The 24,265-nt window shown below is 41.4% G+C and overlaps 2 protein-coding genes across 2 annotated transcripts in view; one reads left to right on the forward strand and one right to left on the reverse strand.

Annotated features, from left to right (window-relative positions):
• The window catches only part of LOC113019417 (serine/threonine-protein kinase 26-like), a 52,320-nt gene extending 49,881 nt beyond the window's left edge, over positions 1–2,439 (forward strand). The window contains exon 12 of the mRNA XM_026163138.2: positions 219–2,439. Within this exon, the coding sequence (XP_026018923.1) occupies positions 219–234 (16 nt within the window). The 3' untranslated portion in view covers positions 235–2,439. The remainder of the gene's footprint in view (positions 1–218) is intronic.
• On the reverse strand, positions 2,218–24,265 carry LOC113019416 (FERM domain-containing protein 7). The gene is made up of 12 exons (XM_026163137.2): positions 23,856–24,265; positions 11,354–11,458; positions 11,233–11,275; positions 11,027–11,105; positions 10,854–10,951; positions 9,278–9,392; positions 8,765–8,912; positions 8,272–8,367; positions 7,340–7,503; positions 6,759–6,827; positions 6,456–6,531; positions 2,218–6,145 (listed from the first exon to the last, which is right to left on the reverse strand). The coding sequence occupies exons 1-12, from the start codon at positions 23,982–23,984 to the stop codon at positions 4,910–4,912; spliced, it is 2,358 nt and encodes a 785-aa protein (XP_026018922.2). The 5' UTR covers positions 23,985–24,265; the 3' UTR covers positions 2,218–4,909.

Below are 24,265 nucleotides of genomic sequence, written 5' to 3' on the forward strand. Positions count from 1 at the left end.
TTTCTAAATACAGCGTTGCGTTCCTGTTTCTTTCAATTATTTATGACAACCTTCTCTCATTACTCAATTTCTTTTATTGGAAGTTAATTCTCTTATTTATGCCAGAATATGATGCTTTTATTTGCCCTTCGTCCTGTTTCTTTCTCCCTCTTTTACATTATTCAGAACAGAACATTTGTATCCTCCTTCATTTGTTAACCAAATATCTTCCTCCTCAGATACACAACAAATTGAAAGATGGATGGATCGACCCAGGAAAAAGAAAAAACATGAAGAGAGAGAGACTGTGTTTCCTTTACGGTGACGCTGCTGGATGATGAAAATAAGGCAGATTTGCTGTGCAGTATCTGCTTGCTGTACACACACACACATCTCAACACACACTCACACACATGCACGCACACACACTACCAATGTAATATATACACTATATTAAACATATACATATAAATTCCCTGCTGCTGGTTGAAAACCTTTTATCTCCCTATGGTTAATTAAAAAAAAATCCACAACAATAACGAAAATAAAATCTGATGTATAGCTTTTATTTCTGATCTGCCTTTACCATAATGTGCCTTAGTTCTTTTTGTTATCAGTCATTTTCTACATTTTCTGCTGTCACTTGTTTTCTTAAGAGGTTTTTGTAGAAATGGCTCACGAAGGAAATGTAATACCAAAGAAGGTTCTCGTCCATCAGCAGTGGTATGTTTTTGTGTCATGTTTTTGTGTCATGAGTTGCCTGGAGTCTGTAGATGTCTTTATTCTTGTTTAGTAGCACTTGAGACAGATGATATGCCAATATTACATTTGTTTTTTATTTTTGTTTTTCAGTAATGTCTTTCAGTTACAGTTCCCTGATCCCAGAATTCATTCAAGGTGGTTTCTGTTAAAGCAGTGTAGATCCTTCAATTTTACTGTTTTGTACAGCGACTTTCTTGAATATTCAAGGTGAAAAGCCTCCTACTCTAAAATGGTACAAATGTGGTGAATTTATGGAACTTTTTAATGTCCAAATGTTCCTAAACTTTTAAATTTCCCCATCAAGTTTAATAGCTTATCTCCAGTCTCTGGCTAGCTTGGCTAGGTAGCCAGTTGCCTGTTAACTGGTAGGCTAGCTGTTATTGTAGCTACCCAAAGTTGCTGGCAAGATATGAGTAGTTAAAATGCTGAAAATGGCTGCCATGTGAATAAGGCTGGTTTAGTTAGTTTTAGTAACAAAGCCACTGGCAGCACACAACTGTTAGTCCAGATTTATTTTGTTATGTTAGTCTTGCTAGCCAAATAGTTAGTAGCTTGCTAAACAGTAAGCTAGATAGTTGTTACTGCCCTTCTCTAATTAGCAGCAGTTAAGGCTTTAATCACAGAGGCTTAGAGACCAATCGGTGACCTAGTAGAGGGGGGAAAGAAATGTGTAGTCCCCGATTGATTGGCAAGTGGTTGCTGGAGTGTTCTTGCACTTGCTAGCTTCAATGCAAACCTCCTACCAATTGCTTTGGTTGCTAGCAGATTGCCACAGTTGTTTGTAGTTTGTACGGAAGATGCAAAAATTGTCTACACTGATCAACTACACCAAGTGGTAATGAAACCTTGAAAAATGTGGTGCCAACTGGAAACAAAGAACGTTCCTTTGTAAGTTTTGCCTTACCACTGAAACCAATACATTTCATTAGGCACATGTCCTTTGTTTCCATTACAAATTTTTTCCAGTTTCACTACCACTCGGTGTTTGGTTAGTGTTTGCAGATAAGTCGCCATCTTCCATGCAGACTGCTGGCAAACATGGCAAGCTGCAAGTGACTGAAGAAGTCACGAGTCTTTCAGTGCAACACACTCAATGCAAACATGTTTATCACTTGCCAACTGATTAGGAGGATACGCCTTCATTCTTAGCAACTGGAGGTTACCATGCAGTCACTGACCAGTCTTTTTGACTGAGGTACAGGATGTTAAAATGATGAAAATGGCTGCCATTTGGTGAGTGTAACTACGTTTGATAACCCACACCCAGTAAGATTGAAGGAATCTTTTTTTTTTTCTTTTTTTTTATTAAAGAATACATGTTGACATGTAGTTATGACACAAAGGTCTTCCAGTGGCTGCTTCATTATATGTAGCATTTTGGAAAACTTGGTAAGTTTCAGATTGTGTCAGAAAGTTTTACGATATCTTCCTTAATAGACAACATTGGAAAGTAGCGCAGGTTTTTTCAAGGGCATGAAGGGACCTGCAGTTGAAGGTGTTACTGATAGTTTGTACCAAAGACACTATATAAAATTCAGTCGCTGTATATTTGTTTCGTTTTTTTTATATATATCATAAGGGATACAATGCTTGTTGAGGGGTAGATGTAAAGTGAAAGATGTAAGATTTTACAGCAATGTACTCATTTTTTGTAGCGGGACTTAGAGTTTTATGAATAAATATTTAAGTTTGATTCAACTGCTTTCACTGGGTTTTATTCAGTGATTATGAGTTCCTTTATTATATATTTTTTACAATCTTGCACTTTATTAATTTTAACACAATTGTCTTCTTGTTTTTAATCCTTTAATGACAAAATGCGACTGTAATATATATAAACCCAAAGTTCACTTTTTTCTACAGAAGTAACAATACATTATATAACTACATCACCCAGAAAATGATTCCACCAACATTATGAAGGCATCATACCCACACACAAAGACTTTATATTTAAGTCCTAGAAGGTCCTTTTCCAACAGACATCAAGATTAATTTAGTCATTTTCACACAGATTAAAAATTATTTATTTTTATTGGTGTTTGATTATTTATTATTATTGTTTTGCTCTGTTTTTAAACCATTGCCATTAGTCTGAAATAATGTCTCCAAATACAGCAGTATGTCAACATTAAATAACACAACCTGAAATTCAGATGATCTGATCGGGATCAAATTGACCACCATTTTAGTCTGTGGGAAAGGTTAAAGCCAGCACAACTACCACATTGCTAATAGTTCGCTGGTCCAGTGGGATCAAAACAGACTCCACATGATTTCAGTCCAATCCACACAATCTGTGAATGTTAGATTCCAGTGCTTGATAGGCTGGATTAACTGGTAAGGGTATGGCTAGTGTTTGCATATAACTATAAATGCATATAAACGGCAACAGGGATTTCATTCTCTCTTAGAGTTTTTTTTTTTTGTTTGTTTTGTTTTTTGGATGTAGCAACAAGGGTCTTTGTTGATACACATGTCGCTTATGTTTTACTTTGGACAGTCAGTGAGGACGATCACATAGAAATATAGACAATTATGGACGATTAAAGGTAATGCCAAGAATGCAGATTCTTGGCGTATTCTTTGTACTTTAAAACTCAGTTACACACAGATCGGTTGTTGTTCCCTTGGCAACAACTATTTAGTATGCAAAAAATATGTTTTCCCTTATCAGCTGGCAGTGGAGGTTGCTGCCTGTGGTTAGCAACGTCAAAGATGATAAAATCAACACTTTCCAATAGATGCACTTTTCAGAGTTTCACCACCACTAGGTGATTGTTTGTAGTCAAGTCTCCGTCTTCCACGCAAACTGGATCACCGTAGTGATCTGCCAGTGAGCAAATCAATCAAAAAGAGGTTTTCAGTGCAGTACCATATTCATTTAGCGGCTCTCACTTGGCATCCACTGCCCAGTCAATTGGGGAATACAGATTTTCTTTATCTACCAAGATTTCAGGGGGGTTGTGACCAAACACTCTCCTTTTTTTACCAGCAACTGATAACTTGTCCAGATATGGTAAATTCTGGCTCCAAAAACTAGTGTAACAGTGGCCGAAAAGCTAACGTCACAGTTGCTTCATCCATTTTTTTTTTCAACCTAGGTATGCTTTTCACACATGTACTGCACATAGCTATAGAGTGCTTCAATGAAAGGGGTTACAAAGCAAAAAAGCAACATAGGCACTGGTCTGCAGAAATGTGGAAAAGTGATATGTTTGGGTGAGCCATCCTTAACCATACTGTCAATAAGTGAGAGACTGCATAAAAGACACACATAAAGACATTAAGAGAAAAGCACAGCCTAGAATGCTCGGCCCTTAGAGCATCTGTTGGCTCTATTAAGACATTTGGGGTATTTTGCGGTTTCCTTTTTCCGAGGGGCCACGTTAGAAACTGGGACTTTTTTGGATGGCCACACCAGTAAGCTTAATTGATGCAGCCCTGCAGTCCCAGTTTCTCATGTAGTCCCTTGGAAAAATTATTGGCCCACCCCTGCCTTAGAGGGAACGAAAAATGAAAACCAATAGAAAGTTGTTCTGGTTGACCAGTTGTATGGGATGTGAGTGGTCTATTTCAGGATGACAGTGCCTCCACCTATATATGGGCCTACCTTATAGTTAACACGGCTTAAGGAGTAGCCTATGAACTTCACAGTCACCAGATTGCAACTAAAATTAACATCTTCAGGAGACCAATGTGTCTCCATTTGATGATCATCATCAAGACATGAAATGAGGGAAAATATTTAAGAAACATGGTGCCCATACCCCTCTGGTAAAGGAATGTTTGAAGAGTTAATGTTGTAGTGGCTCAAACACCTTAACAAAAAATTTAAATTGTTGTCTGCTTTAATTTGTCAAACATCTTTAATTTCTAAAATACTAATTATCATTATTATTATTATTATTATTGTTATTTATTTACTTGTTTTTGTAAGCTTGCACCTATAAAATAGCCACTAAAACAGTAGCCCCTTTTCAAAATCTGAGGTTTTCACTTGAAGAAGGCAAAAAAATACATTTCATCTGCCAGTGCACCTCAAAACGACACACTTCTTATCTAATACATTTATCGTGTTATCTACAGTCTGCAGAGGATGTGCTATTTTAAATTATCCTTCCAGTTTTGACTGTGATCATCAATCGCTTTAATGTTTTAATCTTTTCTACAGCGTCACTTCAGTAACCTTTGCCGCTCCTTTCGTATCCGCTCCTCCTTCACTCTTTTCTTTCTTCTCCTCTTCACCCTCTGGCTCCTTCTTTGCAGTTTCTTTTGCTGTTGCATGCTCCCCCTCTTCCTCCTCCCCCTCTTCCTCCTCATCAAGTTGGAGACTCCCCGATGAAAACCTCATCCTGGCTAGTCCAACTGACCGTACCATCTTGCCTACCTGAGGGGCAGGGCAGTAGTATGGATAGAAAACCTCCGGGTCTGAGTCGCTGTAGCTTCCCGCAGTGCTGCCAATCATACATAGTGAACTGGGGCGTTCAGGCAGAGGGGAAGAGTTTAGTGGGAGGTAGGTGGGTCTGGAGGGGCGCGTCAGGTGGGGGTAGTAACCAAGAGGGCGAAACTCAGAAGCAGGGTTAAAGGCAGTGTTTGAGCTCCTCGAGAGGTTTAATTTGACATCAGGTTGGCTGGCTACACGGCGAGGCAGTCCAGGAAGGAAGTTGGAGTCATCGCTGTAATGACCCGCCTCTGTATGTCCAACGCCCCTGATTCTTGCACCATTGCTTCCTGGTTGGTACATTCTGGCCAATCCCAGCCCACCTGAACCACTGGAGCGGAGGTTTCTCCTGATTGGTGAACTAGATGGCGAATCGTGACACATTGGGTAAAAAGATGGCCGTGTTATGCCATCCATTGTCACATAATCCCGCCGTCTTGTATGTGGAATTCGTTCCAGTGAGGAAACGGTAACAAATTCCGACAAGTAGGGATGTCGGTTGAGTGGCGAGGAGCCACCTAATGGGAACGATGGGAGGACAGGATGATACTGGTAGGCAGGGCTGTTAGGGTAGAGAAGGACCAGCTGCTGTCCTGCATCTGGATGTGGCTGGGGGTTGGGTCGACGTCTAGATCGGTTTCCATAGACACCAGCTAACCGCTGGGCTTGGCGCTGTGTCCCGATTCGTACCCCCCTTGCGTCCTCTACTACAGATATCGAAGCAGATCTCGTCTTCAGTGAGGGTGAAGGCGGCGTTGTCTGGTTGACAGATGGAGAAAGAGGAGTGACTTGGGAGAGGAGGCGAGGCCTCTGGCTGACCTCAACACATGAATGGCTGCGTTTAGCCACTCTTTCGTTGATTTCAATATCATTGTCTCGATGATGCGGGTCCAGCTGATCCTGGCTGTGTATTGCCAGAGCACGACTTGACCGTGGGAATGGGTGGGAATGTTCGTACACCTGAGAAGAAAAGGCACGAACACTCGAGTTGTTTTTATTACTAATATTTTGATTATGCTACCATTAATTAATTCGCTCATATGATATCAGAGTATGTATGTATTAGATAATATCAGAGAACTGTAAAAAAGAAGAAAAAACGGCCCAAGAACATGTAATGAAATTTTGAAAAACCCATAGCTCTTCAAGTTAATTAAACAAAATCATTAAAAACAGATAATAGAACAGTAGCTGTTTTAATTTTGTCAGACATGAATATGCTTTGTGTGTCAAGTAATAGTTTTAAAGACTGAACAGTCATATTTATTACCTGTTTGGAGACATCTGTGAGGAGATCAGGAGAAGATCGACATTGTCTGGGGTCACAGTCAGTCTGACTGTACATCCTGGACAGACAGAGAAAGGAATAAAATAACGGATGTTATACACAGACTATAAAAATTGATCACAAAATATTCCTCTGTTCCAGATCCTTTGACCTTTACATAAGATGGCTTAATAAAATATGTTGCCGTTTCAAGTACTTAAAGCTCCTTGCTTTTGAAGTACATGCATAAGCAAGTTTCTTGCTTATGAAAAGGAAATTGAAGCATCAATAAAATCTCTCTCTCACTTTTCAAAGTGTGAAGGCTTCTTCTCCCCTGATCCCAGACACTCCAGCAGCTGCTTCTGGGTCCGACCACTGCCAAACAACATTACTAACATCAGATGGACACACTACCACACCTGACTGAAAACAAAGAGTCTGAATATTCATCAGAAGAAAAGGGTAATAAAAAAACGCTCACAGTCCATCATATTTCTCAGGTTTTTGCTTATAAATCAGCAAATGACTTTGAGCACAGTTTGGTTCAATTCTAACCAATACTATCAGTAGGGATTCTTGTGAGTTGTGGACAGACTGATCACCACGACATGATCTGTCCTTTGGATAAGCTGGAAAGCTCAGGATGGTTTATTCAAACACTACAAGAGTAGGTAAGTACAAAGTTTTGTGAGTCAAAATATTTGTGTACAAGCTTAAATCCAGATGATGTACCACTAAATGGTTGGAGAACAATTCATGCATAGTAGACACTGGAAGTAAATGACTTTGATTTTGGGCAAAAGATGATTAATATATATATATGTATTATACAAAAGCCTGAATGCACCTTCAGATTATAGCATTATGTGCACTTGTCTGCATTTTACCTGTATCTGAAGCTGGAGCCTTTACATGACAGCAGAGTTTTGTGTATGGCCTTTGGTTCCTCAGCCAGCCTGAAGAAAGCATGGTACTCCACACACATCTTCCAGAATGATTTACACACATCACGGCTGGCCATGGCCAACTCTAGTGTATCCTTACACGAGGGCTGGATGGACATGAAATAAGACGATGATGAGTCAAATATTTACAACCGCCTCTGTATAGCATGCTCTCTGCACTTCAAGTCCCAAAAAGTCTTCTACCGGAGAACTTAAAAGCCCCCATAGGGTGCTCTGTGGGAACTGGCACCAGTGCTCTAGCTGTAGAACCTTTACATTAGTAACTTGGTAGCTGCTATGGATCGGATTTGATCTTTACATTGCCTATTTGCATGCTGTTCACAAGTACTTAGAACTACTGGCCAGGAGATCTCCACAAAAGCCTTACTCTTTTGGCCAGAATGTTTTGTTCCTTCCAAAGATCTCTTAAATATTTGGACCTGCCCATTTTTCATGCATCCATCACAAGAGTCCCCTGTTCACTCACAGGGGAGTGAGACATAAACTCACTCATTATTCCATACTAAATACTAATGGTAGGTGTGCCAGTTTAGCTAACTGGTAGAGCAGGTGACCACATGCCATATGGCTGAAATGCAGATGTCCAGGATCGAGTCTGGCCCATGGCTCATTTCTACATGTCTACCCCACACCACCACCACCCTTTCTTTTCTACTCTTAACAGCTCAACTATTGAATAATGGCCAAAAAAAAACCCCCATCCATCTGCTTCCCCTTTTCCTTTTTCAGGGTTGCGGGGGAGCTGGAGCCAATCCCAGCTGTCTTAGGGTGGGAGGCAGGGTACACCCCTCAAAGATAAATCTTCATAGGACAAAAAGCAAAACCGTGTGGCCCAAACTGGACCAGTTTCTCACCCCAACTTTATCATGTAGTTTGATGAGGAAATGCTTGCGTTTGAAGCTTAGCTTGCGGATCTTTGCCCAGCTGAATGTGTTGATTTTTGTGTTTCCCTGGAAAAACACAAGAAAAAAATAATGAGAGATTATATGTAATGTGTAGTGTAGCATCTGCACACATATTTAGCCTCAAACAGTGTTCCTCTCCTAAACCTGTTAGTTGATTTTTGAGAAATGCACATGGAAATTGTAAACTTTTATTGGTACTGTAAAAACTAAAAAGGATCACCGACGTCCTCAGGTTTTATCTCTACACATCTCGCATATCTTGTTTTATCTCGCATACAATGAATGATTGTTAGTTTATTAGATCCATTAAATTTATTGTGTTGTAACTTCACAAACCAACTTTTTTATGCTAAAACAGCAACTCCTAGCTTAGAAGAAGAGGAAATTTTTCTGATGGAAAAAAAATAAAAAGATTTGTCCTTTTATGTGGAAGTGGACACACCTGAAAGACTAGCACTCCAGAGTGTGTGACAGCCAGATTGATCCTCATTCCCTCCCCATCATAGGCAGGGTAAGGCCTGATTCCATACATGTCCAGCTTCCTCGCCACCTCCAGCAGCTGGATGTCGGAGTTTGCTGGAGAGAGTCCTCTATGGACAGAAACAAAGAATCACAATTACTATCCAGCCTCTGATTTATGGAGAGTTGGATGCATTGCTGTTGTTTTGCTGCCAATTTGACCCAGCAGTCACTTCTGCTTTTCCAACAAAATTTCTCCTAGTTAGACTCAAACAACACGTCAAATGCATGTTTCAAAAGTGGCATTTTGGTTGGAAACCATCATATTTTCAAATCTATCGTCTTTTTAAAAGAATCTATGGGTGGGATGGGGGAAAGAGGCGCAGTCCTACGTCCAGTTAATACTTTGCCCTTTCTCTCTGGTCAAAATTAACACTAGTTTGACAAAACTGTCCGCATACTACAGAGCACCAGTGTCTTCTGCTTCACTTCATACCTGTGTTTCTTGTGAAACTTGATGATTTTGTGGTCTAGATATTCCTGGTTGGGAACATAGTGCTTCATCTCCAAATGCTGGCAGTCCAGCTCCTCATCATAGTCCCCTATCTCTGCTGTAGCACAAATGCAAATGCATGCAAACACATATTTAGTTTCTCTGCGTTTTAAATATTTAATTGCAGTATAGTCACCATTTTTGGGCCATTTGGGAAGGAGAGAATCGGAATGGGTCGTTGGTCTAGAGGGAAATCTTTGACTAAGTAAATGCAGTATATGAAACACATTTTCAAAAACATAATGTATATAATGACTATGTACTCCCCGGACCCTTTATTAGGTACACATGCAGAAAAATGCATGTAGCCATGTAAACATATAGATTTCCTACCAAAGTTCAAATTTTAGTGTGGCACAGTTGTTGGTACCACATGGGCTCATCTGAGCATTTCAGAGACTGTTAATCTACTGGGAATTTCCCTCACAACCATCACTAGGCTTTACAGAAAATGTCCCAATAAAGATAAAATATCCCACGAGCAGCAGCTCTGTAGGTGAAAATACTTTGTTGATTCCAGAGATTACAGGAGAAGGGCCAGACTGCTTTGAGCTGATAGGAAGGCAGCAGTAAATCAAATAACATGATATGAAGGAATGCAGAAGAGCATCTCTGAATGCACAACATGCTGAACCTTGAAGCAGATGGGCTATAGCCGCAGAAGACCAAACCAGGTGCCACTGTTGTCAGTGAAGGCCAAGAAACTGCCGGTGTAATTGTAAGAGGATACTTTCTTAAAATACACATTTAAACAGTTGAACATTGTTTGAATGCCATTGCCTATGCCTATCCTCTGATGGCTGCTTCCAGCAGGATAACACACCATGTCACAAAGCTCAGATCATCTCAAACTGTTTTTTTGAACACGACAATGAGTTCACTGTACTCAAACGCGCTGCACAATCACCACATCTGAATCTGAGCACCTCTGGGATGAGCACCTGCGTCTGTGTAATGCTATCATGTCAATATGGACCAAAATGTCTGAGGAACGTTTCCAGTACTTTTCTACGGAGCCCCGCAAGGGACATGGGAGAAAAAAAAATTAAGACGGACTTTTGCGAGATCTCGCAAAACAAACTCAGGATCTCACAAAAGTTTTAGCCGCATTCTTTGGTGGCCGCCAGCTCGAAGCCGACCGGGAGGTCGAGGCACGATGTGCCGGGAGAGCGGTGTTCCTCCCGGCTGTAGTAGGTCTCGACCTCCCATTAGCTTCGAGATGGTGGGTGTCAGATCTCCAAAAACGTCGGAGCACTTTTGCAAATATGTGATGTCTTGTAAACCGAGCAGATATTTGACGTTTACATAGCTACATTCACAACTCGAAATATCTTAAAAGTTTTGCGACATCTCGCAAAAGTTTTGCGAGATCCCGAGTTTGTTTTGCGAGATCTCGCAAAACTTCATCGTAATTTTTTTTCTGCCATGTCCCTTGCGGGGCTCCATACTTTTCTGAATCTTCCGCAAAAAAAAAAAAAAAAAAAAAATTACAGCAGGTGTGATGCACTTTGATGCTTACACTGCAGTATGTGAGAGACCAGCAGGGCGGCACTGTTGTCATTACAGGTCAGACTGCCATTAGACAAGTCCTGCTTGATCTGTAAGGCAAAAAGATACCTGTGCACACACAAAACAGTATGAGTACACCTACTGTGGCATTTCACATATATCACATCTATGCTCAGACTTTACCTGGTGAGGCCTCTCTTGAGTTGTCCAGGATCTGGTGGAAAAAATTTGACTATAAACCTGAAGAATAAATCATTGGTGTCTGACAGAGGGGAAAAGAAAAGAGATTATAGACGTAGGACAATGGTGCCAACGGAGACGTTGAGATCTGGAAATATTTGGAGGAAATATGAAGTCAGAGCACTAATCTTAGGACAGATATGACTTACATTTGATCTGTTTGACCAAAGGTTTCAGCAGCTCCAACCAAACCTGCAACAGAAACTTGTTAAGACATTAAAAACCTCCCGCACTGATCTGTGCGTATCTGTGTGATCCAGCATTTCTTACATAATTGCCACTGTGGTGTCTGAACTCCAGGCCAAAGTACTCCTTCTCCAGCAGTTTCAGATGACCGCACACTTTGTTGTAGAAGTCGCCACCTAAAACCTTTTGCTGGAAGAAAGAGTGGGAGAGAATTAAAGTGAGAAGGATAATAGGACTTTTTAATTGAGACGTTCTTAAAACTAAAGTCCGGGAGTGCTCCTGGGAGCCCAGAAAAATGTGCTACAGCTCAGTTACTTTATCCACTAATACTTTGCTTAATGAGAGTTTGCATAATCATGGCCATTTTTTTTCTTTCATATTTAATTAATCTGTGGAAGATATGCATAGGGGACATTAAATGATTAAAAGACAACAGACAGAAAAAGTTGAGGCATGACAGAGGACAACGGCAGAAAATTTTGAACTGTATCCATGGAAACTGAGACCTTCATTGCTCGTCTTACTTAACCTCCTAATGGTGAACACGTCAGGCGAAAGGTTAAGATTAGGTTTGTTTGTTTTTTTCACTAGTTTGTTAATTAGGCACATTTTCAAATATTAGAAGGTGTTGCCTTTCACATGAAGTCTCACACATTTCTTTTGCCGTCATGGTTACAAATCTGTAAAAATGGTGTATTTCAACTAATGTCCCTGACTCTGGATTCCAGTGACTTTTGGGTCATTGGAAACTCAGTTTGCTGGCAGATATGTATAGATATATAAACCTAAGGGGTCTTCTCTGCCAATGCCAAAAGCACAACTATACAGGCTGATTTGTGACAAATGCTGGTTGATGAATGGGATGCCATCCCACAGCAGTGTGTGAACGAGCTGGTGACCAGCATGAGGAGGAGATACCAGGCTGTGTATGGTTCTTCCACATGGTACTGAGGTCCATTTGTTCAATGAATAGACTGTAAACTGTTGCTATGTCTTGTTTCTTCAGACTTCAATTATCCAATCCATTAAATTAAACCAAACAAGACTCAAGAATAAATTGTTTGGCCTTGGCAGAGAAGGTCTGGCTTGTTTTTCATGGACAAAACCCGCATACTCAACTCTGCTGCTCAACTCACAAATGTATTTCCCTTACAAACGTGGCTCCATTTGAAGGGAAATAATGAACAGATTATAACAGATATATACACTGCATTCCAAATTATTATGCAAATTATATTTTTCTCTGTTTTTCTGAAATAGTCGATTCAAATGACAGTCGGCATCATTTTCGAGTCATCGACCAACAGAATATAATTCAAATGTTGCTGAACAAAACTCCCAATGAAAACAGTATGTTCTTCAAAAATAAAAAACTTAAAATGCACTATTCCAAATTATTACGCACACAGAGCTTCAAAAGATTTTATAGGTTGTAGAGAATTCAAAATAGTCATTTGTTGAATTTGCAGCATTAGTAGATCAATTTCACTGAAATCAAAAGCTATTTCAATCAAAAACATCTTAACAGATCAAGTTACATATTAACATAGGACCCCTTATTTGATAGCAGTTTTACAATTCTTGCATCCATGGAACTTGTAAGTTTTTGGAAAGTTTCTACTTGAATGTCTTTGCAGGATGTCAGAATAGCCTCCCTGAGCTGCTGTTTGGATGTGAACTGCCTCCCACCCTTATAGTTTTTTGCTTGAGGATGCTCCAAAGGTTCTCAGTAGGATTGAAGTCAGAATGGGGACCACAACATGAGTTCCTCTCCTTTTACGCCGATAGCAGCCAATGACCCGACTCACTGGACCCTCTACAGTTTGCATACCGTCACAACAGGTCCACTGATGATGCCATAGCCCTGACACTACACACTGCCCTGTCACACCTGGAGAAGAGAGACACGTATGTGAGAATGCTGTTTGTAGATTACAGCTCAGCATTCAATACCATCGTTCCCTCGAAGCTGGACAGAAAACTGCAGGATCTAGGACTGAGCAGCTCCCTCTGCAGCTGGATCCTTAGCTTCCTGTCTGACAGACGCCAGGTGGTCAGACTGGGCAGCATCACCTCATCCCCCATCACACTGAACACTGGTGCTCCACAGGGGTGTGTACTGAGCCCTCTCCTGTACTCACTCTACACCTACGACTGCACAGCCACTAACAACTCCAACATCATTGTGAAGTTTGCGGACGACACTACAGTGGTGGGTCTTATCACCAACGGTGATGAGACGGCCTACAGGGAGGAGGTCAGCGCCCTGACCCACTGGTGTCAAGACAACCATCTCACACTCAACGTCGCAAAGACAAAGGAGTTGATAGTGGACTTCCGGAGGTGCAGAGAAGTACACACCCCCATCACCATCAACGGCGCTGCTGTGGAGAGAGTGAGCAGCTTCCGGTTCCTTGGCGTACACCTGGCTGAGGATCTTACGTGGTCAGTACACACAAACAAAACAGTGAAGAAGGCGCAGCAGCGCCTCTTCTTTCTCAGGAGACTGAAAAGATTCGGCATGAGCCCCCGCATCCTCAGGACCTTCTATCACTGTGCCATTGAGAGCATCCTCACTGGATGCATCACCACCTGGTATGGCAACAGCACCGCCTACAACTGCAAAGCTCTCCAGCGAGTAGTGCGGTGCTCTGAACGGATAATTGGAGGTGAGCTTCCCTCCCTCCAAGACATCTACAGGAAGCGGTGCCTGAGGAAAGCGGGGAGGATCATCAAGGACTCCAGTCACCCCAGCCATAAACTGTTCAGACTGCTTCCATCAGGAAGGAGGTTCTGCAGCATCCGGTCCCGAACCAGCAGACTGAGAGACAGCTTCTTCCATCAGGCCATCAGACTGCTGAACACGTCATAGACACCTCAGCTTCACTACTGGAACTTCAACATTATGCACTCCACACTGTATATAAATGCCACTTGTTTTGCACATATTCAACTCTGTATATTTTATATATTTTATTATTATTATTATTATTGTTTTATTTTATTTTTTTACTATTTAATTTGTAAAAATGTGTATACACACACACACACACACACACACACACACACACACACACACACACACGTAGGAAAATATTTAGTATACACATCCAGAAATGCATACACTATTATGTATTGTACATATATTTATTAGTTTCAGGTTGGCCATTCTTGTATTTTGCCCGTTTGTGTTGTTGTGTTTGCACATCTCTGTTGCTTGTGGGGCTCGCACACAAGAATTTCACTCGCATGTGCTGTGCCAGTGTGCCTGCACATGTGATGTGACAATAAAAGTGATTTGATTTGATTTGATGCAGAGGTGTTCCTTGTAGCATGAGATGGTGCATTGACTAGCATGAAGATGGTTATGTTGCAGAAGGCACAGTTCTTCTCTTTCTACCATGGAAGAAGGTGGTCAGTCAGAAACTCCACATACTTTGCAGAGGTCATTTTCACACCTTCAGGGACCCTAAAGAGGCCGATCAGCTCTCTCCCCGTGATTCTGTCTCAAAACATGACTCCACCACCTCCTTGCTGACAACGCAGCCCTGTTGGGACATGGTGGCCGTCCACCAGCCATCCACCACTGCATCCACCACTGCATCCATCTGGACCATCCGGGGTTGCACTGCACTCGTCAGTGGCCAAGACTGTTTGAAAATTAGTCTTCATGTAGTTCTGGGCCCACTGCAGCCATTTCTGCTTGTGAGCATTGGTTAGGGGTGGCCGAATAGAAGGTTCATGCACAACTGCAAGTCTCTGGAGGATCCTACACCTTGATGTTCACAGGGCTCCAGAGGCACCAGCAGCTTCAAATATGTGTTTGCTGCTTTGTAATGGCCTTTTAGCAGCTGCTCTCTTAATCTGATGTATTTGTCTGGCAGAAACCTTCCTCATTGTGCCTTTATTTGCATGAACCCATCTGTGCTCTGACTCAGCCACAAATCTCTTAACATTATGGTGATCACGCTTAAATTTTCGTGAAATATCTAAGGTTTTCATTACATGTCCAAGCCATTCAACTATTTCACTCTTTTCAGCAGCAGAGTGATCATTTTTCCTTCCTATATTGCTTGAAAATGGTGGTCTGCTTCATAATGTGGAACATCCTTCTTTAGTAGTTTTTCCTTTAATTGGGCTCACCTGGCAAACAAATGATCACAGGTGTCCGAGATTGATTTCAGTGATACAAAGAGCCCTGAGACACAATTCCATCCATGAGTTTAATTGAAAAACAACTTATTTACTCTTTATGACACTTAAACACAATTTGCATAATAATTTGGAACGCAGTGTATATAAGCTGTGCATCTTTCCTTTAATGTTTGTTGTTAAATTACAATGTTTAAGAGTTTCTGCTACTACTTTTGTTTGCACACCAACCTAATTGGTGTGACCCCCTACATCCATATGAAGTTTGTGACTCCAGCCAGAAATTAAATCACTTTGAAACTGGGTGATTATTTTTGATATGTCCTGTTTTTACCTCCATTTCTGTCCTTTAAACTAACAGTTATATTTCCTCTATTCCCCCCCCCCCCCCCCCTTTTGTTATTTTCTAAAAACTGATATTTATTCAATCTTGTCACAATCTTATATAACCAGATATTTTACTATTTTAATCACTTGTTATTTAAGTATTTTGTCTTTAAGGGGCAGCCAATCAGAAGAAAGTCCAGTTAAAGCGAGGTTGGGGCGTCAAGCCACACTGGAAAATGTAAAGTCAGGTGCATCTCCCACATCGTCATGATTATTTTGAACTCTGGATCATGCAAAGCTTTTCTAGTAGAGTCCAAGAATAGAAATGTGGAGTCAGCTCAGAAGAATGGGTCACTTTAACCACATTAGACAAAAATACAAAGGACACTACAAACATGTAAAAGTACTGCCTTATTGTTTATCTATTTTGAAGACCCTGTGTCTTAAATTTAATTCAGGATTAAATCAAAGTAGTAGTGTGTGCCCACATGGAGCCCTGAACCTGTCTCTGGTGTTTGTGCGGTGTTCACTTACTGCAGTGACACGTTTTTGCTTTTTTTTTAGCCTTCACCGTCTTATAGCTGGTGTTTAGTGCCCTGTTGGGGGGGGTCACTGGACGTCCCTCATTAACTTGTCATGAGGGAAGGAGAAAGGTTATTAGGGGAGAGGGAGGATGACGAAGGACATGGCAGCTGTAACTGATTATAGAGAGAAGAAGAGGCCTAACTGATAATTACTGGAAGCAAACAGCCGCCCACAGATCAGCAGAGCAGTTAGTTTCCAGCAGAGCAGAACAGAGGAAAAAGTGAGCGATGTGCAACTTTGGATGTGAATTCAAAGCAGAAAACAGCAAAACAGTTTCATTAATGATATCTGCACAAGCTTACACGTGTTTGTTTGACTAGTGAAGGGCCTTCATTGCATACAGCAGTGGAGTGTTAGCTCGTTCCAGCTGGTTCCAGAGGAACAAATGCAGTTTTGTCAAATCTCAAAGACAGGCACAGAGTTACCTTTGTCATAGGTGTCATGACACATTGCGAGGTAGCAGTAACACTGAACATGTCCAGCTCATCACGTACGGACAAGTTTAAATTTCAACATATTGGTTAAGTATTATTTTTCAACATGTGCGGTTGTACAGGCCATCAGGCTACTGAATCACTGCCTGATTACTGAACTGTGATGTACACATTATGATACAGTTTTATATAATAACACCTGTACAATCTGTATGTCCTACCTTAGTATGACTATGTACATCTAATTGTACTTTATATTTGGACTTAATTCTACCCTGATATATAGTTCTTGCATTATTGCTGTTTATTTCTATTTCTTATTATTCTTTCACATCATTTTATTTATTTTACTTTTGTGAATTGGACACATGCAGTTCACAGAAAATCCACCAGGGATCAGTATTTCATGCACCAGAGGGCACAAAGTTGCCAGATGTAGCAAAAATAATACAAATTAAAACTCAGTCATTGACCCAAACCAGTTAACCTTAAAAGCTTTGGACTGAAACCAGAGACTCCAGAGGAAACTCAAGCGTGTAAGCTTTATTCACAAGTTGTTCATAAACCAAACATAGAAATTGCTGTCATGGTCCAGTGACGCGTCACAGTTCTCTGTTTTAATCAGCGGACTCACCTCAGTCTTGGTGTCACAGCTTTGATAAACTAATCTGAAGGTTAAGAAAACATGACCTGAGTGACTGAACCATGCACATCGGGGAAAAATTCAGCATGACAGAACATGTCTAACATTTTACGGATTAGCTACCACAAGCTTTGCTAAACATCCACAAGGTGCTGCCATAATTGTTAAGCAGACTGTAGCAAACAAACACTATTGTGTATTTCTGTACCATTAAGCTATGATGAGTAACATATTCAGTTCTTCCTGTTGAAACAGAATAAATTCCAGCAACCTATAACATCTCCAAGTTTCTGGCTTTGATCCTCAACCCGCTGGTAGGCAGCTCTGAACACCACATCCAGAACACCCTGGATTTTGTTGAGAAGGTGAGAGATGTCATTATGGAGGCAGATGAAACCATGGTCTCGTACAACATTACATCTCTCTTCACTTGCATCCCAGTCACGGAAGCATTGGAGGTAGTTCGTAAGCGATTACCGGATGACCCAACCTCAGCAACAGGACCACTCTCAGCATCAACCAAGTGTGTTTGCTTTTGGAACTGTGTCTTCATTCAACCTACTTCACAAGGGTCAGTTCTACAGGCAGAAACATGGGTGTGCCATGGGCTCCCCAGTTTCACCCATCGTGGCCAATTTGTACATGGAAGAAGTGGAAAAGAGGGCTTTGTTATCCTACCATGGAACACCACCAAGCCATTGGTTCAGATATGTGGATGACACCTGGGTGAAAATCAAATCTGAGGATGGACCACAATTCACGGATCACATTAATTCGGTGGACCAACACATCAACTTCACCAGGGAGGATATGAAAAGTGGCAGGTTAGCCTTCTTAGACTGTGAGATTTCCATCAGTAATAGGGGATATCTAAAAGCTGACGTGTACCGTAAACCTACACATACGGATCAGTATCTAAGGTTTGACTCTCATCATCCACTGGAGCATAAACTGGGTGTCATCAGGACGCTACAACACAGAGCGAACACCATCCCCACTGACACAACGGCCACAGAAGCAGAAGAGCATCACATCAAGAAGGCCCTGAGTAAATGTGGTTATCCCAGCTAGACTTTTGTCAAAGCTGGAAAGGCACCTAAAGAAAGCTCCAGCTGATCCAGGAGAGAAAGACAACCGCTGCCCAAGCGAAAACCTGCAGTGATCCCATATGTGTCAGGAGTATCGGCGCAGTCGAGACACATTTTTTTCTAAACACCGGGTCTCTGTGGCTTTCAAACCCCAAAACACGCTGCGCCAAAAACTGGTCCGGCCCAAGGATCGGGTCCCCCAACACAAACAGAGTAACATAGTGTACGCTGTTAAGTGCCAGGAGGATTGCCAGGATTTATACATCGGGGAAACCAAACAACCTCTGGCGAAGCGGATGGCACAACACAGAAGAGCTACCTCGTCAGGCCAGGACTCTGCAGTCTATTTACACCTATAGGCCAGTGGACACTCTTTCAAGGATGAGGATGTACACATCCTGGACAGGGAGGAACGCTGGTATGAGCGTGGAGTCAATGAGGCCATTTACTTGAAAAGGGAAAGACCATCTCTGAATCGAGGAGGGGGCCTAAGGGTACATCTTTCACCATCTTACAATGCTGTGATTGCAGCCATTCCCAAACTCTCTGTGAATGGTACTCATCGCAATTCATCAGTGATCTTTGATCAATGAGCCTTGATCAGTGGTGTTGATCAATGCTCAAGAGAATTTGCATATTAATGATCAAGGAACTGACCTCCCAGCCCATTGTTCCTTCAGTGGGCTGGTTTCAGTCATTATGCAAATGTACTGTTTATAAGATTGGGGAAACCTGCAGTCAGCTGAGACTGAAGAAGTCACTTGGATGAGTGACGAAACGTTTCTCCCACTGAAAATGCTACATACAGATGAATAGAATCAATCTTTTAGGACTGCACAGAAATGGTTCAGGAATGGTTTGAGGACCACAACAATGAGTCTGAGGTGTTGACTTGGCCTTGAAGTTGCCCATATCTTAAGCAAGCATCTGTGGGATGAGCTAGACAAACAAGTCAGTTCCACGGAGGCCCTACCTCACAGCTTACAGGACTTAAAGGATCTGTTGCTAACATCTTGATGCCAGATAGCACATCATGCCTTCAAGGGTCTAGTGAAGTCCATGCCTCAGTGAGTCAGGGATGTTTTGGCAGCAAAATTAAGCTAAATTAAATTTTATTCATATCACACTAATTCCCAACTACAGTCACCTCTAGGTTCTTTATATCATAAAGTAAAGACCCCACAGCAGTACAGAGGGGGACCGACACAATATTAGGCAGGTGGTTGTGATGTTATGCCTGATCAGGGTGTTTACTAAATTTATCACATTTTATTTTTTCCCTATTCTGTCCATCCATGCCTTTTCCTTCAGCTCTCTTTCCTCTTGTACAGACTCTGCTAATGTCCCGGAGGCCGCTGGGAAACTGACAGGGAAGAAAGCATGGGCATGGAAAAATGGAGCTCCTTTGCTAGCACAATACTGCAAGCCATGCACACACACTCACACACACTCACACACAGATTCTTTTTAGATTGCAATACTGCCTTGCAGGCGACGTTACCATGTTGAAAAAGAGGCCCGTTGGTCTGCTTTTTCTGACCTGGATAGTAGAGCAGCACATGGCTGTTCATAGACAGCAGAGTGTTTACACCTCACACAGCTGGTAAACATCTGCAGCTGTTTGGCCCATTAAAAAAATAAAATAAATCTTTCTTTTGACAGACTTAATTAAGTCACCAAGAAGTGACTGTTGTTGTGATTTTAACCTCCTAAGACCCGAACTCTTCCACGACACGCATTTTTAATTTCTCTTTGATATTTGGGCTGATTGGGGCCTGATGAATGTAAAAACAAAGAATTACCAGATTTTATTTTATTTTTTACCTTATTTTTTTTTAAGAAAAATAAGAGCCACATATGAGGATATTCATTTCATATTTTGATAGAACAGTAGCAGTATAATGTCCTCGTAAGTGGATATCAGGCCCTTGTAGAGCAAAATTGAGTATTTTAGTCTAAATAACCCAAAATGTGATGTCCACATATGTGGACGACAGGTCCTAGGAGGTTAAATAAAATTAAATTGAATTTTCCATCTAAGTTTAATTCTCTGTCATTACTTTGTGGTGGATGTGCTTACAGCCACATGACTTATGAAGCTGGTAACAACATTCAGGTTTTAGGAGGTGTTCAGAGACACACTGTACATACAACCACAAAACTTTTTCCAATAACTTTTAGCAATGCAGATGTTAACAACTGTGATATTTCTGCTTGGTATCACTTGATAATGTCAGATAGATCAGGCAGCGTTTCATGAAAGATCCACTTCCTGATGCAACCCCAAATGGCTATATGTGTCTCTAACTGGAATTGTTGACATGCTAACATTGGAAACATGCTAGCACAGTGATGATACTGCATGGCATATATGTATATGCATCTGCATATGTAAGAGCCTGATGCTGTGGCCTGCTTTTATCCCTCAGGATGGCGTTTCTCTGCTGTACGGCTATTTCACTGCGAAAACACATGCTGGCAGTGAAGTTTCTCTCTTCTAATAAAAGAGAAAAATGAGTTCAAGAATAACCAGAAATGCATAGGAGTAAACAGGAGCACTTAAAAGACCTATCAAAGTGCGCCGATTTGACATATAGTAACATTTCTAGGTAGGTACCTATCAACTTCCAGCACACCCACAGCATAGATTTGATATTGAAATCTATATCATGGTAACTTTAAAGTAGCTCGCCAACATCGCTAATCCAATAGCTAGTTCTCTGACAATGTTGACATGTGCCATTTTTCTGGTTTCCGTAGCTCTAATAACACGCTTATTGGCCAGGGGTGATTCTGAAGTCTTCTGTTTGCTGTGACAGTAAAATCAGCTGTCATTCAACATTTATCAGCTCCAAGTCCAACATGAACAGCTCAGGCAGTCCTGATGGCAGATCAGGAACATCAATGCACAAGTATGAATGCAAACAGTACAGGCTATCTTTCTTCTTCTTCTTTTGTCCCTAGCTGGTGGTTGTCTACGAAGCCAATACATCGCTGTGGGTGCCGTAGGGTTTCCATTTTGGTCAATGATGCATTCCCAGGCCTTGTGGTCTCTTGCCTTCACATTTGCTTGCTCAAGGGTTAGGCGTCATTGTTTAAAATCGTCTTCAATTTGCTTGATCCAAGTCTTCTTAGGCGAGCCACGCTTGATTCTCCAGTGGGCGGGGTGCTGCTGCATCAAAAGGTGATGCGGCAGATGTGGCCAAATCATTGCAGTCACTTCCTAATCCACTCTTCCATTGAGGGCTGCTGGTGACATTGACTACGTATCACGCTGTTGCTGAGACGATCACGGAGGGACACTGGGAGAATCTGACGCTAAACAGCGGATTTGGAAGCACTCCTGTAGGATGCTGTTCAGCAATCCTGAAGCACCTACAACTGTAATGAAACTTTTTTTAAAAAATCAGGTTACAGGGTATTTTTTAACTGACTTCTGCCTGTCATTATGTTACTGAAGACTGCATCAGTATATTTAATGCTGAGTGAAAATTAAACTGTATTAGTAATGGCAGTATTAGTCACTGTGATGACTAATACTAATATTTAAAGACAATTTCTCTCATTTGTGCCTACCATGTGAAACAGCCCACGTAAGAGTTTCTGAAAAGACATTTTGGAGCTTTTCCATTTTTAAAGAATGAAAGTTTAGACAGGAGGTGGTTCAAACACACCATTTCTAATGAAGAAACTGGGGTTTGAGCCTCGTTAATGCATTAATTTCAGTTTTTAGGGGGGAGAGCAGTCCTAGCAATGCATAAATCTACACAAACCTGCCTTCACAAACACTTTTCTGTCGCTAAACAGCACCTGCAAGACAAACAATCAACTGTTACAGCTGTACCAGTGTTGTCAGAAAGCTTGAGAGTTTGTTTCCCTATTTCATCTTTTTCCCTATTTTACTGGACAAACTAACACAGAGAGAGAGTCAAGAGTGGCAGTAACTCAGGTGGGAGAGGTTTTGATTGTTCTCCTCACTTGTGCTAAACTGCACTTGGATATGACACTAAAACTCAAGTTGCTAATGTTAGTAGGCAAGCAACTCACATTGTAGTTCTCTTTGTGAGCCACTAAGGTAAAACGGTGTTATGTAAGTGCAAGCAGGAAAGGACATAACACACATTTATCTCCTGTGTGTTCTCCATATCATATAATCCATCATTTCTTTTATGTCACAAAAGCTGTGAAAGCTGCCGGGGGCAAATGTAATTGCATGTAAACGGACCAAACTTCAGTCAGGAGAACAACTGAGATAATCCATCCACAATACGAGGTTAGACATTCATATACTGCTGCATGGGCTGGGCTGTAGTTACATTGTAAGGTTTTAAAAACCGAGCTCTAAAATGAATAGTGGCAATAATCACAGAGAGAGTCTCACAGTTATCACTGACTTTTTAAAGGTGCTTGTTCAGATTAAATAGAACAAGATGCAAAGCATTAAAACATGTTAAAAACACAACAGCCTTAATAAACTCAGAGTAGTTTGGACCCGGAAGCAGGGTTCATACATCATCACCGAAAGACCAGATTGACAGACCTGAAACTCTTTCCATCTTTTTATACAGTCTGTAGTTATCTGTAATAGATAAATTAATTGATTATTGAGTGCAGCAATCTTGTGCTTTTGTATCTTTGATTGCAGTTTTGCCACTGATTGAAACCCACCTGAAAAAATAAGTACATGGGAATATGGTAGTATAGCTACAGTATACTGACCACAGATCTGCTATTTATTTAAATATAACTTGCAGCGCTCTTCTTCTGTTTTTGATTGTTCAACAGAGATAATCAGAGACACGGGGTTTGTGTCGGATGTTGGTGCCTAAGAATAAGGAACACTCGTAAGCGTAAATGTGAAGCACATTTATGCTTAAATGGTCAGTTTCTGTTTTGCAGTCTAACTAAATAAATACTTTAGTACAAGTACACACTCTCTGCTGCATAAAGCACGCTATAAAAACCTAAAATAGTGTCTATAAAGCAGGTTTAACTTATATTAAACAGCAGATTAAACCCTGTCAGACCAGAGAAGTGCATGACCAGGTACTCCCAGATAATAATCCTCAATATTATATTAAAGCGTAAATGTTGGAGAAGAATCCAGTCTGAACAGAGCCCGTGGTGGATTCCCCCTCTTTGATTTCTTTCTTTTTTCAGGAAGGAGGGGAAGAAAGTTGCAAACAAAGTGACAGAAAGCTTTATCAAAACGGGGAAAATATCCAGACAGATTTAAAACGCATATTCGACACATTTGATCATTTATAATATTGTTTTGAAGAGAGACACGTGCTGTATGTGGATCCACTCAGAAAAGTAAATATGAATGTTTTCACTGCCCCCTGTGAAGGGCTTACCTCCACTTCGAACGTGCGCTCGCTGTCATCCAGGAAGACCACGCGCAACCGGAGCTTGGTCTCCTTGGAGACCCGGGACTTGGTAGTGAGGTTCTCGAGTCTCCCGGTCCGCCGCTGTCGGTCCCCCATCTCTCCCGCTCCTTTCTGTTTGTCTGCGTCTCTCAGGAGAAGTAACAACTAAAACAACTACGATCGTCCATTAAATCCATGTCCACGAGAATTAATCCCACGAGAAACGGCTTCACGCGCTCCCCGCCATTACCATCAACACCAAAACCTCCACGATCGTGTTCATCCTCCCCTTCGCTCCTACCGCTGGAGCGCGCGCTCTCCGGATGCGCAATGGCACGCTGACGTTGTCTCCAGACAGCCAGACCTCATCCAGCTTCTCGTTCACTGAGAAATCACTG

This window comes from Astatotilapia calliptera, chromosome 3 (genome assembly GCF_964374335.1).
Source record: "Astatotilapia calliptera chromosome 3, fAstCal68.1, whole genome shotgun sequence".
Taxonomy (NCBI): domain Eukaryota; kingdom Metazoa; phylum Chordata; class Actinopteri; order Cichliformes; family Cichlidae; genus Astatotilapia; species Astatotilapia calliptera.